Below are 18076 nucleotides of genomic sequence, written 5' to 3'. Positions count from 1 at the left end.
AAACCACCGCTTGCAACTAGATGGGTTTTTAATCACTGAGGCAAGAATCAAGAGGCGGCAGTTGGTCCATGTTAACTGACATTCTTAACGGAACATAACAGAACAGACGCTGAAGGGAGGGGTGTTTTTCTTACACATATGACCCCTCTCATGAGTTATTTCATGAAGGGGTGTGTGGGAATTGCACTAATCTTTCTTACCTTAAGGCAAACGAGTTAGACCTGAGCAACATTAAGGCAAAAAATGTATAAAAATATTAAAACACAGAATAAAAGCATTTAATCATTGTGTCCAGGAGAAAACCAAAGTTTTTGCCCAGCAACAAGTGAGACTCCTTAGGGAAGGTATTCCACAGATAGGGAGCTACTGCGAAAAATTAGTTATGTAGTGTGTGTGTATAAGAGATAAGGAATGGATGAAAATAAGAAGGAATGGCCTTGCCTACTTTTGACTTTGGTTCTGCTCACTTCTGGTTTGGAATCATTGCCAAGACTGGAAAAAACAACAACAACCCCACATTCACCTGATTCTATAAACATCTTTACACAGCAGTTTTTAACATTCATATTAAAGAGTTTTTTGGTCCCCACGTATTAATGACCTGCCCCTAACCCTTAAAGTCACACTTGAGACCAGCACTGGCAAGTTCAAACCACAAGGTGGCAACTGTTCTTTGAAGCAACGCTAGCTTGGAGTTCCCTCTGCAAGAAAGTGATAAGGCCTGAACGTGCTTACTTGGAAAGTAAATACCAGTGCGATAAGGAATGTGAAAAGTCAAACAGAGGTGAAGGGAATAAATAAGACCCTCTTGCATTCAGCTTGTTGAAATGTTTTCTAGGCGGCGACGGTGGTCACAGCTTCAGGGGGAAATCCTGAAGTGCAGATGGAGCAATGAGTTGGTCCAAAAAAACAGATGGTTGTGACCCGGCGCAAATCACATTGCGTCAGCAGGTTGTGTCGCCTTTTTGTGTTAGAATGCCTTCAACGTAACATCACGTTTTCAGCTAAATTTGTTCCTGGTCTTAACAATGACATTGCGGATGCTTTATCTCACTTCTGGATGGAAAGTTTCCGCGACCTGGTGCCCAAGGCTGCCCAGCTACTAGATACTTTCCCAGAAGAGCTATGGGCAATTGGACAAGATAAGGGCCTATATAAGAGCTTGGTCCACATTTGAAGCATTCAGGGCCAGGCATGACTCCTCTCACAGGCACCCAGCAGCCAAGTCTGATGTGCTACAATACCTGGTCTTCCTCGAGCAGAAAGGCTTGGCCATTATGACCATGACCCTTCACAGGCCGCTATTTCTTATTTCAGCCAATGTTTTCTTTGGCTGCCCGACCCTTATAATAATTTTCACATGAAAAAGCTCATTGAGGGGTGGTTCCGTAGGCACTCCTCATTGCCAGATGCTAGAAAGCCTATTACTTTTTGAGACATGGCGGCTTATTTGGTGCAAGTTGCACAGTGTATCCTGGTCCAGTTTTGAGGTGAAGTTATTCTGGGCCGCATATTCTTTGGCATTCTTCGGGGCTCTGCGTATTGGCGTGCGCACTGGGGGTACGGCTGCATCATCCCATGCAGGCTTGTTGCTTCCACGTGGGCTCCCTCCAATTCAGAATACGTTCCCCCAAAACTGATCAGTTGTGTTGAGGCACCTTCCTGATTCTGGACCCTTCCCCCCGCAGCGACCCTCGCCCAGTCTGCGACACGAGGAGGTTCCTGAAGGTCAGGCCAGCCCACTGGGGGGGGCTCCTTATTCACACTAACACACAGCCCGTGTCCAGGCGCCAATTCACTGCAGTTTTGAGAAAAGTTGTTTTTGCATGCGGCGCAACCCCAGTCACTTCTCTGGTCAGTTGTTCCACATTGGGGCCGCCACAACCGCTGCTGCCTGGGACATGGACCCTGAGCACATCAAGACCATGGGACGGTGGCGATTCAAGGCTTGCAGGGACTACATTTGCCCGGGTCAGCAATCATTTACACGTCTCCTGTAATTCTTCCTTTTCAAGTAGGTCTGGCAAGCATGTTTGGGTCTTGGCCAAAGCACTGTGTATTGGGCAAGCGTCCACACAGCCTCAGATTGCTGGGTGTCCTGCTCACAGTTTATTCCTCAGACAAGATGGAGGGCAGCTTCTCAGCTGGTGATTGACTTGGGAACTGTGCCTTTCAGGCCTCAGTTCATCCATACAACAAGCTTCAGGTGCTTTGGACTACAACTCCCATAATCCCATGCCACGGGTCGTGCTGGCAGAGGCTGCTGGGAGTCCAACAGCCCCTGGCTGATAAGGCAATGGTAGTCTGAGGCCATCTTGTGAGTTTATGGCATAGGTGAGGTTCAAACGCAGTGACAAGACAGTTGCCGCTATTCTTGATAAATCTCTCTTATAGGCAGATAACGAAATGGAGCATTATATCTGGAACTAGCTGCAGAAAGAGTGGTTCTGCCAGTGAGACTCTAAAGAGCCAGTAGTGCTCGCCTTACACAAATGAGGATCACAAGTTTTGTTTCCTCTTGGTGCAAGCATCCGCCAGGCTGCAGACAAAGTTCTTCACCACAGAGCACTTGGTGCTGCTGACCCCAAGGTCATTTATGTAAGCGCAAAAGCCTTCTCCTCGCACTGTAAATCTGAAATAGACAACAAGAAGCAGATATTGTTCTTCATTAAAGCAACATCTGCAGGGCTGGAGTTAAACATGACAGCAAATATCTGTTAATTTATTCAACTTACTAGTTGCTTATCACTCAAAGGTCTCCAAGTGACACTAAAGAAAAATATATACCCGTACATTATACCACGGGGGGGGGGGGGAGGATCATATAATATGTCAATATTTCACATAACTTACAACTTATGGGGAGGAAACAAGACACTGGCTGCATAAACAGCAGCAGGAAATATTAGCAAAGCTCTATCCAATAACCAAAGCAATACTCTGACCTACTAATTTAAACAAAACTCATCCCCGCTCCTAAGTCCACATATTCTCTATTCCTGCATGGTAATTCAGAATAAAAAGGTGTCTCCAGCTACAGCTCCACACAGTGAATTGTGGATACTGTATATAAGCTATGGAAACTAATGCAAAAGACAACTTTTACAATCCAAACCCAAAGCAGGCACGTATTCACAGGCAAAGAGGGGGTGGAATTCACTCACTGGTTTCCAAACTCTGTCCCATTGGGCCATTTCCAGGGCTGTTCTGCTTCTCTTGAAAGACCAATCCAATGATGAGAGGGACGAGTAAAATCCCACAAAAAATCCTAGCAGGAAAGGAATGGCAAGCAGTGGTTTATATACCTCTACCACCTTCTAGGACTCAATACTTAAATCTCATCTTTATCAGCATCATCGTATCTGGTATACTGCAAAAAGGGGACCTTCCGTTCCGTAGCAGCTTGTCTGGTACAACAGAACTACAATGTCCACTTCCTAGGATGTGTGTCCTTGCCATTTATCGAGAGGGTGAGGGCTGAGGCTGCAGGGAGGCTGGCAGGGTGCAAGGGCAGCAGCGAGGGTGCCAGACTGGCTCTGTTGGGGCAGCTACACATTGCTCTCCCCACCACCATGCCCCTCCCTCCCTCCTGTTCCTGACATCATCTCTTACTGCCATTCACCACTCCTTGCTCCCTTTCCACCTCTCCTTCTGCTGTCTTCCCCACTGCCGCAGAGATAAGATTGCAAATTCCTTGGGGCACTTTGCTTATGTTGCTCTGCGAAGTGTCATGAACCCTGTTGTAAATTTAGTATATTATTATTATTATTATTATTATTATTATTATTATTATTATTATTAAACCCAGAATATAAGTTACAGGTGGAGCTGTACAGTGGTGCCTTGCAAGACGAAATTAATTCGTTCCGCAAGTCTCTTCGTCTTGCGAGTTTTTCGTCTTGCGATGCACGGTTTCCCATAGGAATGCATTGAAAATCAATTAATGCGTTCCTAGGGAAACCGCCTTCAGACCAGGTCCGGGGACAGTTTGTCCCCGGACCTCTTCTGAAGGCTGGGGGGGGGGGGACAAGGGCTTTTCTTCCCACCCCCAGCATTTTAAAAAACCCCGGGACAGCGGAGGACTTCTCCGCTGTCCGGGCGATCTTAAAATGCTGGCGGGCGGCATTTTAAAATCGCCCCGGGACAGCGGAGGACTTCTCCGCTGTCCGGGGTGATTTAAAAGCCCCTGGGAAGGCAGGCAGGGGGGACAAAGACTTTCGCCCCCCGCCCACCTTCAGAAGGTGTTCCCGCCCCCCCGCCCCGCTTCTGAGCAGCGTTCCGAAGCGGGGCGGCTGGGGCAGGTCTTCCCGCCCCCCCCCGCCCCGCTTCGGAGCAGCGTTCCGAAGCGGGGCGGCTGGGGCAGGTCTTCCCGCCCCCCCCGCCCCGCTTCGGAGCAGCATTCCGAAGCCGGGCGGTGGGGGCAGGTCTTCCCTCCCCCCCGCCCGGCTTCGGAGCACCGGGAGAAGCGATCTCCCCGCAGCCCCTTGCTTCAAAAGAGGTCCGGGGGCAGCGGGAAGCGCTTCCCGCTGTCCCCGGACCTGGGGCTGTGGGGAGAAGATCGCTTCTCCCCGCCGCCCCTTGCTTCAAAAGAGAAGACCCGCTGTCCCCGGGGCAAGCTTCGTTTTGCGAAGCAAGCCCATAGGGAAATTCGTCTTGCGAGGCAACTCGAAAACAAAAAAACGTTTTGTTTTGCGAGTTTTTCGTCTCGTGAGGCGTTCGTCTTGCGGGGTACCACTGTACTTGTTTGCTTCCGGCGATGAGCCCACAAGTGAGGATACATACTTGTTCCTTACCAGATCCGGCTTGGTATCAATCACAGCCAAAGAGGCACCAAGGAAGGAACATCTAGATTCACTGTCGCTCCAGTTCCTTTTGTCTTCTGATTTATAATAGCATTTCCCTAGGTACCCAACCCAGCGATCTGGGCAGGCAGCATCGACAGGGGGAGGACACAGCGGACAGGGCTGAGGCTTTTTAACTGGAAATGAAACAATTTGCCCAAGTGTAAGAGCTCACAATGATTCTGTAACACTGAGGACAGATGCTGGGAAACATTTGGGAATTGTAGTATGGGTAGCAGTGAACTATAATTCCCAGGGTTCTTTTGGAAAAGCCATGATCTTTTCTTTCTTTCTTTTTTAAACAACTACTGCTATGTTTGTTTATTGGGCAGGTAGATTTCGTGCCCGTACTAAAAGATTATACATTTGTACTGCTGTGGTTCACATTGCTTAGTGCAAATACAAATTTATTTTATTTAAATATTTTTTATTAATTTTAAAGACATACCACACAAGTTATTACACATATATCCTTACTGTATTTGGACTTCCTTCAGCACCTCTGATAATCCTTATTTCTCCTGCAATTCCTAACCTAATATTGCCTTTACCTTTTCTAACAAATCATTTCTCCCTTTCCATTTTTACAATATTTCTTAAATTACTCCTCACAGAACTTCTTGTAATCCTACAAACGTAATCTGATCGTTGCAAATACTTTTCAAATACTCTATAAATTTAGTCCAGTCTTCGGTAAACCTCTGGTCCTGGCAATCTCGAATCCTTCCTGTTAAATACAAATTTGCAAATACAAATTTATGAGCGGAAAAATAGGATAAAAATATCACAGGAAGCTGCCTGGCACCGAGTCAAACCATCTAGCTCACTATTCTCAGTTAATATTTAATCTTTCAAGCATATAGCATGTCTTGCAGTAAAGCAGACCCCTCATTTATAACTTTAGTTTTAACTGATTTTTAATCAGTTTGTTTTAACCTAATTTTTGCTATGTTGCGGAGAGCAGAGCTCGAGAAAATGCAGAGTTCATCTGTTGCCTGTTTTGATGACTTTTATGGAGCAGGATGTTTCAGTGCTTTGGAGACAGCACATAAATCTCAAAGAACATTGAATCAGATATCATTAGGGAGCCATTTTCCTCTCCTTTACTTCCTCGACTTTACAAGAGTAGGGTTAGTGTTTTTCATCAAAATTTCCAGAACGCAGCTGAATACCCTGTTCAGGGCTGCATTTAGGTTTGATGAGGCCCTAAGCTACTGAAGGTAATGGAGCCCTTTATATGTCCAGCTATCCTTTGTCAACAACAAATTGTCGCTGTTTTTTTGTGTTGAATATATGCTGTATGGTAATTTATGGACCTCATAGGTCCATACACAACACAAAACACTGTTGCTGTATGTAGGTTTTATTTTATTTGTTTTTTATCTTATATTTTGGAAATGTACATCCAGTTCCCCCCCCCCCTTTAAATTCTTTTTGGGTCCCCAAGAGAGTGGGCCCCTAAGCTATAGCTTGTTTAGCTTATACGTAAAATCCAGCACTGACCCTGTTAGAAGAGTTTTTAAAATAAATAAATAGCTGCACATAAGGGCTGGGAAATCCATTCTCACGATGGTGCTTACTGAAGTGCAGACACGAAAAGCCTACTTCAATTCAACGGCAGCCCGAGAATGTACTCTAAAGCAAAAATCTATACAGTGGTACCTTGGTTACTAACTTAATTTGTTCCGGAGGTCCATTCTTAACCTGAGGTACCAATTTAGCTAATGGGGCCTCCCGCTGCCGCCACACGATTTCTGTTTTCATTCTGAGGTAAAGTTCTTAACCAGAGGTACTACTTCTGGGTTAGCTGAGTCTGTAACCTGAAGTGTTTGTAACCCGAGGTACCACTGTATTGGATCATTATGAGGCAGGAAATGCAGTTCGGTGAGGGAATGAATCTACAAGTCAAAGGCAGAAAGAAGCAATAAATCATAAATAATTATGTCAGGGTTAAAGCACAAAGTTTTCTCTACTCACCAGCCAATGCGATTATAGTAATGACCAAAGCTGTGATGACGGCAACAACTGCTAATGTATATTTTTTGTCTTTAATGCACTTTGGGATGAAAACTGAAAAACAGAAGGGAAAGGGTCTGAGGCAGTGTTTCTCAACCTTGGGTCCCCAGATGTTGTTGGACTACAGCTCCCATCATCCCTGAGCTCTGGCCTTGCTGGCTAGAGATGATGGGAGTTGTAGTTCAACAACATTTGGGGACCCAAGTGAATGATGATCACAAAAGCAAACAAATCAGTCTGTTTGTTGCTACAATTCTGTGAGAATTTGACATTCAAGACAAGGCACTGCAAATTCATTCCAAACCACGACTTTAGGGTATGCCTGCCTTAGCTGCCTGATTTCCATGAGATGTATTCTAAGGCAGCCATTCCAAAACATCATGTGCTCTGGTGGTTGTTGGACTTCAAATCCCATCAGACCACATGGCCAAAGGTCAGGGATGATGGGATTTGTAGTCCAAGAACATTACTGTCCTAGAACATTGGACTACAAATGAGACTGCTTAAAAAAAAGAGTAAAGTATAAGTATTTGATGGATGCACTGAGATACAACAAAATCCCCTAACGTTGGGCAACCCAGAGGGAGTATCTTTTATGTATAAAGGGAGAAAACAAAGGTATCAGGATCCACAGAAGCAGATAAATTCTGGAGAAAATATGGGAAAGAGCTAGCAGGAGAAAGGGCATTTGGACTGGAACAGAACAGGAAGAGGTAGACTCAACAGAGGTCAAAGTGAAAGAAAAATAAATAAAAACAAGATGGCATTAAAAATCTTAACTTGGAATGTAAATTGACTTAATAACAAAACAAAATGAAGTAAAATTGAGCATGTAGCGAAGAAGTTACATTTGGACGTAATCTGCTTCAAAGAAACGCATATTGCTAAGAAACAGAAGGATTTTGATTCATAAAAGGCTGGGGAAGGACTTTGTAACCTCTGACATAAGAAGAAGGGGAAAAAGAGGAGTTGTAATGTATATAAAGCAGAGTTGGACTCCAAGTAACTATTTAAAGACAAACAAGGAAGAATACGTAAAGCAGATAACACCACAGGGAGAAAAAATATTTTTAATTGGCGTATATGCGCCAAATGAGAAAAAAAACCAGATTTTTATAGGAGACCTGTTAACTGGGATATGCTGAAAAAGAAAAAAACGGCAAATTTATGGAACCACTGAAAGAGAGAGAGGGAAATTGAAGTTTGATATGTGAGAATTGTTTGGTTTTTAAAAAATGTTTATTTGTTATAAATGAAAATATAAACAAACAAATGTTAATGCATTAAAGGAGCACACAAGGTCATCTTTATTTGGGTAGTTTTTCCTCTCAGGCCTGTCCCTAGGGGGAGAAATCAAGAGCGGGGCATGTGATTATGGAGGCTCAGGCAATCTATCTTCCTCCCTCCCCCTTCGCTTTCCTCTGTGGAGAAAGAGGTGATTCCCAGAAGAGGATTTCCCAAAAGATGGAAGACTGAAACAGGTCACATGCATACCATTCATTTAAAACACACGGGTTCCCCTAAATAATCCTGGGAACTGTAGCATGCTGAGAATTGCAGCTGTACGAGAGGATAAAGTACAGTTTCCAGGATTCTTTGGGGAAAGGCATGCAATTTTAAAATGCTTTAAATATCAGGGATGGTGGTGGAATTCACCCAACAAGTTCTGTCAGCAGAAGCCCTGCGCGAGGAAGAAGCAACATCGGTGTCAGAAGAGAAGCTCTGCAGCTCCAACCCAACCCAATGCACCACTAATGAAGTCTGCCTGTTCTTTCTTTGTGCTACTTCTTAGCAATGGTGAGTTGTCAACCCCCACATTTCTCTTTGACTGCCAGACCACAGTTCCATCTAAGCTGGTATAGTTTCTGCAAACTGGCAGGGACTCTCCCGCATGTCAAGCAAGAGGACTTTCCCTCAGCCCCATGCTGAAGAAATCAGGCCAGGCCTCTTCAGAGGAAAAGCACAGCATATATACAATCAGAAAATACATCTACCAGCATTCCCTGCTTCCCTTGCAGCAGGTATCTCAGGAGTCATCAGTTCACTGTTGACAGTGGCTCTATCTGTAAAAGTAAGCATAAGTCATCAAGAACCAGTGTTATCTTCTCATCTGTGGCACCACATATGAAATCCCCCACACCTTTTGTAATTGAATTAGGACAAAACTCCAGGTGCCAGCTGGGATGGAAGCGTTTCTAGAATAGGACCAAAATTCAGTATACTGTGGTAGGTTTGGGGCCAGTTCAGAAAATGACCTGGTGCCTAAGAACAGCAAAGACTCCCAGATTTTATGACTTGACTCAGGGATTTTACTACCTGTGTTGAGAAGTTTCAGGAGGTCCGAGTGGGTCTCAGATGGTCATAGGTTCTTGGGAAATGGCTCAATTAAGTTCTCAAAGCAATCTTGGGGAGTTTCTATACAATATACAGTCGTACCTTGGAAGTTGAACGGAATCTGTTCCGGACGTCCGTTCGACTTCCAAAATATTTGGAAACCAAAGCACGGCTTCTGATTGGCTGCAGGAGCTCCCTGAAGCCAATCAGAAGCCACGTCGGATATTCAGCTTCCGAAAATTGTTCAAAAACTTGAACACTCACTTCCGGTTTTTGATCGTTCGGGAGCTGAAATGTACGCGTTCCAAGGCATTCGACAACCAAGTTATGACTGTAAATAAATTGTAACAGAGAGCTACTGGGGCATCAAATGTATCTGAAAGGAAGTATCTTTTTCACCACACCCAGAATTAATCCTCTCTCCGATAAAACATTCTGGGATAGAAAGAGTTTCATCCCTTGGGTCAGTGAGAGAGGTTTGCCCTCAAGATTTTCCCCTGCCACCTCTAGTTCTCCACTGTGTGAAACAAACAAGATTATTATGCCTCACCTGTGATATCTTCTGCCATCTTGGGATCTTTCCATGCTGAGTACAGCAGCTCTCAACCTTCAGGGAAGACAAAGAGGTCCCTGTTACCAGCAGTGTTAATCAATCAACTTGGGTTTTGGTTTTTTTAACCAAACATATTTATTGAAAGCTAAAAAGTACATAATTATATGTGCACTAAACATGGGATGCGGGTGGTGCTGTGGTGTAAACCACTGAGCCTAGGGCTTGCCAGTTGGAAGGTTGGCGGTTCGAATCCCCACGACGGGGTGAGCTCCCGTTGCTCGGTCCCTGCTCCTGCCAATTTAGCAGTTTGAAAACACATCAAAGTGCAAGTAGCTCAGTAGGTACCGATCTGGCATGAAGGTAAACGGCATTTCTGTGTGCTGCTCTGGTTTCACCAGAAGCGACTTAGTCATGCTGGTCACATGACCTGGAAAAACTGACTGTGGACAAACATCAGCTCCCTCAGCCAGTAAAGTGAGATGAGCACCGCAACCCCAGAGTCATTTGCGACTGGACTTAACTGTCAGGGGTCCTTTATCTTTTTAAACATGGTGATAGGTAAATAAAAGAGAGAAAAAGAAAAAGAGAAACAGAACCCGTGTAGAAGGGAAAGTAAAGGGGGAAGAGGGGGACGACCCAAAACTGTATACTTTACAAAGTTGGTATTGTACTTCAGATCTTAACCTATTACAGTATTTGTAAGAATGGATTCCAAATATCATTGAATTTGTCCATGGCAAGTCTGCATTTATATGAAAGATGTTTACATGTTGCGAGTTTGTATAAGTCTTCAATCGTAGAAGGGAGCCGCATTTTTATTTTTCCAATTCATCAGTATCAGACTTTTTGCTGTGCTAAGGGCACAGAGAGTCCACTAGTATTGTCCTTTTGTAAGGTACCATGCGCTGGGCATATAATTCAAAAGGATATTTTGCTCTGTAAATGTAAGGTGGTTCCATACAGTTCTGCTGATCGTTTCAGTTACCTTCTACCAAAATCTTTCAATATAGGACAATGAAAAAAAAAAGTGTTTTAGAGAAGCATTATCCCTATTGCATCCCCAACAGTTAGATACCTTAGATGGCCCTTTTTTAAACAAATGTAATGGGGTCCAGTATATTCTAAATATTATTTTTTGTTTTATGAGCCTCAATTTAAGGTCCAGAGACACCCTTGTTGTTTAGGCACTTGTTGTTAAAGTGACTTTAGAGACTTAAGGTGAATGAAGTTATTTAACTAGACTCCTCAGGCAAATCCTGTATTTCGAATAACCTCCCTCATGTTTCCAGTGTTGCAACACAGCTTTTTAAGATATGCTGCCATTTTCAGCATCCTGGCACAACCCACCTGCCAGTTTGGGTTTCTCTTAGTTTCTCACTTTTCTACTCTTCAGTTCTCCATGTCAGTTTGTGATTTTAAAAAAAGTCTGCATGAAAAGTACCTGTATTTTATTGCTGATTTCTCCTAATATACGACAAAATATGCAATGTTGCCTAATGTGCATTTTTGCTAAGCAATTTTTCCTAGTATAAAACATTATAAGTTATATTCTTTAATATATGCATTTTTATGCACACTTTACCTTTTATATATATAAAAGGAAGGAAAAAGAGGAGGACAAAAAGAGAGAGGGAAAGGGGTGCTCGCCCCAATAGATGACCACTGGCAGAATGTGGCCACAGAGGCAGCTTTGAAAGGTTGCCGATCCTTGCCTTTGACTGTATGTTGCCTTTGGTCCTTGCACTCCAGTTCTGCAGGATCTGACTGGCAGCAGCTCACCGAGGTATCACACGAAGGTCTTTCCCAGCACCGCCATAAGTCTTTTTAACTGGAGACGCCATAGTTTGAACCAGGTTCATTGTGCATACAAAAGCTACAACGAAAGAACAAAATGAAAACGCTGAAAACGGTCTTGAAAACACCGAAGAACAATTGAAAGCATCTAAAAACATTTAACATATACTTCCCACCCTCTTTGGAAATAGGTTGGAAAGGAATAAATCAATCATTTTGTATATCTAGAATCCAAAATGGTTGAGCAGAGGGGGAGGGGAGGGTTCAAAAACACTCCCTAAATCAGGCATAGGGAAACTCAGCCCTCCAGATGTTTTTGGAACTACAGTTCCCATCATCCCTGACCACTGGTCCTGTTAGCTAGGGATCATGGGAGTTGTAGTCCCAAAACTTCTGAAGGGCCAAGTTTGCCTATGCCTGCCCTACATGAAAAAGTTACTGGTGGGGGGGGGGGAGTGAAAGGCCCTGAGATGTGGGCAGAAATCCTTGCATGCTTACAAGTTTTTATTGTTTTCTTAAGGCTCTCGTCCATTGTGCATGAAGAAATATCCTTTCTAGAATGCTTTCCATTCCATTCCCTCCTCCACTTTTCTTTCTGGCGCTGAAGTCATTATGTTTTCTCTGTTGAGTAAACAGTCTCCTTTTGTGTGGTCACAGAAAACAATATGTTGGCAATAATAAAACTGAAGTATCTTCTCCAAAGGCTTTTGTGGTGGCAGCAGCTGTTGAGTGTAGGTCTAGGAGTTGGCTCCTAGGCCCTCATGTAATAAATACATTCTAACTCCCTCCAGGCTGCCAGTATGTTGAAGGACGGGTTCAAGTTAGAATTGAGCACTTAAAAGTGAATTAAAGCCTTCTGTCAGGCTATCAGAACAAATCCACTTTTTAAAAATGGACTTTTTGCAGTTAGGAAAGTGACAGTGAACTGAACTAAAACATATAAATTTTATATTATTTTTTTTAGATCAAATTTGCAGATGACACCAAACTGGGAGGGGTGGCTAACACCCCAGAGGACAGGATCACACTTCAAAACGACCTTGACAGATTAGAGAACTGGGCAAAAACAAACAAGATGAACAGGGAGAAATGTAAAGTATTGCACTTGGGCAAAAAAAATGAGAGGCACAAATACAAGATGGGGAACACCTGGCTTGAGAGCAGTACATGTGAAAAGGATCTAGGAGTCTTGGTCGACCACAAACTTGACATGAGCCAACAGTGTGACGCGGCAGCTAAAAAAGCCAATGCAATTCTGGGCTGCATCAATAGGAGTATAGCATCTAGATCAAGGGAAGTAATAGTGCCACTGTATTCTGCTCTGGTCAGACCTCACCTGGAGTACTGTGTCCAGTTCTGGGCACCACAATTCAAGAAGGACACTGACAAACTGGAACGTGTCCAGAGGAGGGCAACCAAAATGGTCAAAGGCCTGGAAACGATGCCTTATGAGGAACGGCTAAGGGAGCTGGGCATGTTTAGCCTGGAGAAGAGGAGGTTAAGGGGTGATATGATAGCCATGTTCAAATATATAAAAGGATGTCATATAGAGGAGGGAGAAAGGTTGTTTTCTGTTGCTCCAGAGAAGCGGACACGGAGCAATGGATCCAAACTACAAGAAAGAAGATTCCACCTAAACATTAGGAAGAACTTCCTGACAGTAAGAGCTGTTTGACAGTGGAATTTGCTGCCAAGGAGTGTGGTGGAGTCTCCTACTTTGGAGGTCTTTAAGCAGAGGCTTGACAACCATATGTCAGGAGTGCTCTGATGGTGTTTCCTGCTTGGCAGGGGGTTGGACTCGATGGCCCTTGTGGTCTCTTCCAACTCTATGATTCTATGATTCTATGATATACGGTGGACAAAGTGTGGGAAGACAATTAAACACTCCACAATCAAATCAGGAGAAAGGCACGAGGAGTCCTTCTGCCAGTGTAATCACCCAATGAGCAAATCAGAACAAATAGTCAGTAAAGACCAGATGTAATCTAACTACCTCTTGAAGTTCTGTGGAAGCAGGTCAGGATGAATGCTCATTAAACAGGTTGTTTGGGGGAACCCTGCAACCCTTGGTAAAGGTAAAGGGACCCCTGACCATTAGGTCCAGTCGTGACTGACTCTGGGGTTGTGGCACTCATCTCGCTTTATTGACCGAAGGAGCCAGCGTACAGCTTCCGGGTCATGTGGCCAGCTTGACTAAGCCGCTTCTGGCAAACCAGAGCAGCGCACGGAAACGCCGTTTACCTTCCCGCTGGAGCGGTACCTATTTATCTACTTGCACTTTGACGTGCTTTCGAACTGCTAGGCTGGCAGGAGCAGGAACCGAGCAACAGGAGCTCACCCCGTCGTGGGGATTCGAACCGCCGACCTTCTGATCGGCAAGTCATAGGCTCTGTGGCTTAACCCACAGCGCCACCCGCGTCCCTTGCAACCCTTGGTAGTCTATACTATATTTGCCCCTGTCCCTGCACAGAATCCATGTTTAGGCTGTCAGATTTTATTTTCCTAAAGGGAATCTCTAGCCTTCATGGGTGTGGAGAAAATCCCGCAGATGTGATTGCGCCCTCAATACTTTAAGATCAAAAGGCAAAGAACTTTTCCAGAGTATGCGCTAGCAGTTTCTGGCAAAAGCAAGCGTCCAGATCACATGGAGTGCCTAAATGCAATTCTAAAAAAAAATGAGCGGGGGCCGAGAGCAGCTATTGCCAGTTGCCACCAGCCTTGGGCAGCTGAGCAGCACCCAGTACCACCCCCCGTCATCCAGGAAAGGGCAGGGGACAGTTATTGCTCCTGCCTGCCATGGCTGCCAATTGCAGGCAGGACAGAGGCAATGGGACTCCCAGAGCTGGTAGGGACAGCTGCAGAACAGGTAAACATTGACCCTCGCTTCTTGCTCTCTCAGCAAGGTGAGGAGAGCCACCAGATCATCCCTGGAGGAAGCCTTAATCCCCACCCACCCCCACCCCACACATAGATTTGCAGCAGTGAGCCTTGTTGTGGGGTGGGGGTGGGGATTAATACTTTTGGGTGGGAACATCATTTTGTTTTAATGTTTAGATACAGTATTATACTGCATCACTGATACTGTATGGAATGTTAACGTTTAATGTAATTTTTCTCATTTTGTTTTTTTTTTACATGGTTTAATGTATACATGTAGATGTTCTTTGATGTGAGTTGCTTACAGAGCTTTTAGGGAACAAGAGACTAATAAGGTGCCTAGCTAATAATAAATCATGGTCTCTAGAAAGGAAACCAGAAGACATATAAACACCCCACAACCACATGCTTGTTGAATGCTTGCTGTCACAAAGCCCGCCCACCAACAAATCAGAGCACACGGGTGAGCTTTGTGCCAGTAAAACAGGATGAAAGCTCAAGAAATAGGTTGTCCGGAAGAGCAAGCAGATTCTACAGAATCTACAGGTTCTGGATTCCATCTGATCCCTTACTTTCTCCCTTCCTGCGCAGCCCCCTTCATCTGACACGCCCCTTTTCTTTGTCTCCAGCTCCCTGTACGCCAGGGCGCGCCTCAGACGTCTGCTGAATAGCGATATACGATCCCCCGAAGAAGGGATTCTGATGCTAGTGATCTCAGGCGACAAACACGACCGAGCGAGGAGGACTGGAGGGAAAGTGACAGCAGCAGCTTACCCCGGAGGAATCTCTTTTGAGTATACCTCGCCTGAGCGCTGAAGAGTGAGAGGCAGGACCTTGTGATGAGTCACCTAAGTTCAGTGGCTCTCCAGGGTTCCAGCTGCCATGTTCGATCCGTTAACAGCAAACTGCGACACTGAGAAGCGTCATGGCAAAAACACTTACCATGACGAAGCAGGAGGCAGAAAATGATCGAGCCCACGTGACGCTTCTCCGGCGCCCGGAGCAAAACAGCAGGAAAACAAGCAGCAGATAAGGCGATAGGAGGCAACTTCAATTTCCTTTGCTCCTCCCCGGGATGGGAGCAGCCCGCCCCCTCCAGATGTCTGGGACTAACAGGCCAGTCCTTCTCCAAAGAGAGCCGGTTCTCATGCTTATTTGCTAACATGCAAACTAGGCAAGGCATTTGGGAAGCTCCTATTCCACGCCTAGCTTTCCTCCAGTTTCCACGCCTACTTAAACAACCTGCTTTTGTTCTGAGGAAAGGAGCTGAAACGCGCAAAAGCTCATGTCTGCAAAAATGCCTTGTTAATCTTGACTCCCAGAAATGCTTCGAATTCTTTGGCTCCGTGGTCAGCGATTCCACTTTGTGGGAAGGCGTTGCTATTTCCTTTTTGCTATCCTTTTTTATTATTATTATATACTTTTATTTTGCTTTAAACAAATACATATAAATATATTTATATGTATTTGCTATCCTTTTTGTCTATTGAGATCAGATGCATCCGTGGCTCAGAAATGAGTGAAGCGCGTGCAGAAACCAGGTGTTTTTTTTCCTTTTAAAAAAATGTTTAGGGGTACTGTCATTTTCCTACTCATATTGAAATACTGCCCCTCAATGAGGCCAAACTTAGATCCACAAAATGTTTAGGGGTATGCGTCGTCCCCCCCCAAAAAAAGCACTGCAGGAACCCATCAGCTCATATGGCTACAAAGGAGTTTAGACAAACTTATATGGCTGTAATTGCTACTGGACCATTTTCATGTTTTTATTTATTTATTTCGACTGCGTCAGACGAACACGGCTACCTACCTGAATCTTATATGGCTGTGTTCAGTTTCCACTGCAGCCTCTGAATGCCAGTTTCTGGAAATCACAAGGCTTGCCAGAGGCATCTAGTTGGCCACTGTGAGAACAGGATGCTGGACTAGATGAGCTATTATTGGCCTGATCCAGCGGGACTTAAAAAAAAAAATCTTAAGGAAGAGAGGGGTGTTCTTTTGTCCTTCGCTAAAGCTGTGTTTATCTTATCTTGAGGCTGCAGGTTCAAAGCAGGAAACACACTGAATTTCCTGACCACCTTCCCCCCCCCCTTTCCATTGGAAGTAGCAAACTTTAATAACAAGAGTAATTAAAAGAAAACAGAATAAGGCAACAGGGAAGGAAGAATCTGTTCAATCCTTCCAAATAGCCATTATACACTCCAGCCAAATATTTTACAGCATTACTGGTTACAGGACCACAATCATGGCTCTATGTTAACAAGGGTGAATTGGCCAAAATGCATTGTGTGGCGACTTTGAATTTCCTGACTTCCTTCCCCCCTGGACTGCAAGAAGATCAAACCTCTCCATTCTTAAGGAAATCAGCCCTGAGTGCTCACTGGAAGGACAGATCGTGAAGCTGAGACTCCAATACTTTGGCCACCTCATGAGAAGAGAAGACTCCCTGGAAAAGACCCTGATGTTGGGAAAGATGGAGGGCACAAGGAGAAGGGGACAACAGAGGACGAGATGGTTGGACAGTGTTCTTGAAGCTACCAGCATGAGTTTGACCAAACTGCGGGAGGCAGTGGAAGACAAGAGTGCCTGGCGTGCTCTGGGTCATGGGGTCACGAAGAGTCGGACATGACTAAACGACTAAACAACAACAATAATATATTAAAGGGGCAAGATTCTCACCTGGAAGAACCCTTGTCTTGTGCTCCATGCATCTGATTCTCACAGTGCAGGCCTATGGGAAGCCAGTAAGCAGCCACTCTCCCCACTTCTGATTCTCAGCAAATGGTATTTAGAGGCATACTGCCTCTGGAAGCAGAACGAGACTAAACCCATCATGGGCAGTAGCCATTGGTAGCTGCCTCCTCCATGGATTGGTCTAATCCTCTTTTAAAGCCATCCCACTTGGTGGTCTTCCCTGCATCCTCTGGGAGTGAGTGCCACAGCTTCCCTATGCACTGCTTGAAGAAGTATTTCCTTTTTTCTTCCCTGAATCTCCAAACATTCGTCTTCATTGGGTTGCTCCAATTTCTAGCCTTATGAGTGAGTGGTCAGTGTTTTCACATAGTTCATTATCTTAGTCACCTCTCTCATGTTTTCACCTTAACTTTGTTTCCCAAACTAAAAAAGCTCCAAACATCATAACTTCTCCTCAGAAAAGGAACTTGGCTTCAGCCCCTTGATCATTTTTTCTTCCTGTCTCTGAACGTTTCCATCTCCACAATATCCTTTGTGAGATGGGGCAAGCAGAACTGGGCAGTATTCCAAGTGTGGCCACACCAAAGAGTTGAATAAAGGAGTTATGATATGGGCAATTTTATTTTCAATTCCTGTCCTAATGATCCCCCCCCAGCTGTTGCACACTGGGTCCACATTTGCACGGAATTGCCCACTGCAAGCCCAAGGTCTCATTCCTGGTGAATCATAGAATCATAGAATCATAGAGTTGGAAGAGACCACAAGGGCCATCGAGTCCAACCCCCTGCCAAGCAGGAAACACCATCAGAGCACTCCTGACATATGGTTGTCAAGCCTCTGCTTAAAGACCTCCAAAGTAGGAGACTCCACCACACTCCTTGGCAGCAAATTCCACTGTCGAACAGCTCTTACTGTCAGGAAGTTCTTCCTAATGTTTAGGTGGAATCTTCTTTCTTGTAGTTTGGAT

The 18076-nt window shown here is 44.7% G+C and overlaps 1 protein-coding gene across 7 annotated transcripts; it reads right to left on the bottom strand.

Annotated features, from left to right (window-relative positions):
• Positions 1-134: 134 nt before the first annotated feature.
• LOC308581154 (C-type lectin domain family 2 member D-like) lies at positions 135-16461 on the bottom strand. 7 transcript variants are annotated; one of them, XM_081183662.1, is made up of 9 exons: positions 15190-16434; positions 11457-11617; positions 9742-9798; positions 8852-8920; positions 6819-6911; positions 4794-4978; positions 3165-3268; positions 2736-2769; positions 135-2632 (listed from the first exon to the last, which is right to left on the bottom strand). In XM_081183662.1, the coding sequence occupies exons 3-9, from the start codon at positions 9758-9760 to the stop codon at positions 2591-2593; spliced, it is 546 nt and encodes a 181-aa protein (XP_081039788.1). In that variant the 5' UTR covers positions 9761-9798; positions 11457-11617; positions 15190-16434; the 3' UTR covers positions 135-2590. The 7 variants fall into 7 exon arrangements, with proteins under 7 accessions (XP_081039788.1, XP_081039789.1, XP_081039784.1 ...); XM_081183664.1 differs by having other exon boundaries at positions 2516-2632; positions 4783-4978; positions 15190-16461; XM_081183663.1 differs by lacking the exon at positions 2736-2769 and having other exon boundaries at positions 4783-4978; positions 15190-16419.
• Positions 16462-18076: the final 1615 nt, after the last annotated feature.

Source organism: Podarcis bocagei (genome assembly GCF_964188305.1).
Source record: "Podarcis bocagei genome assembly, chromosome: 2".
NCBI classification, from domain to species: Eukaryota; Metazoa; Chordata; class Lepidosauria; order Squamata; family Lacertidae; genus Podarcis; species Podarcis bocagei.
This window is presented reverse-complemented; position numbering and strand designations above follow the sequence as displayed.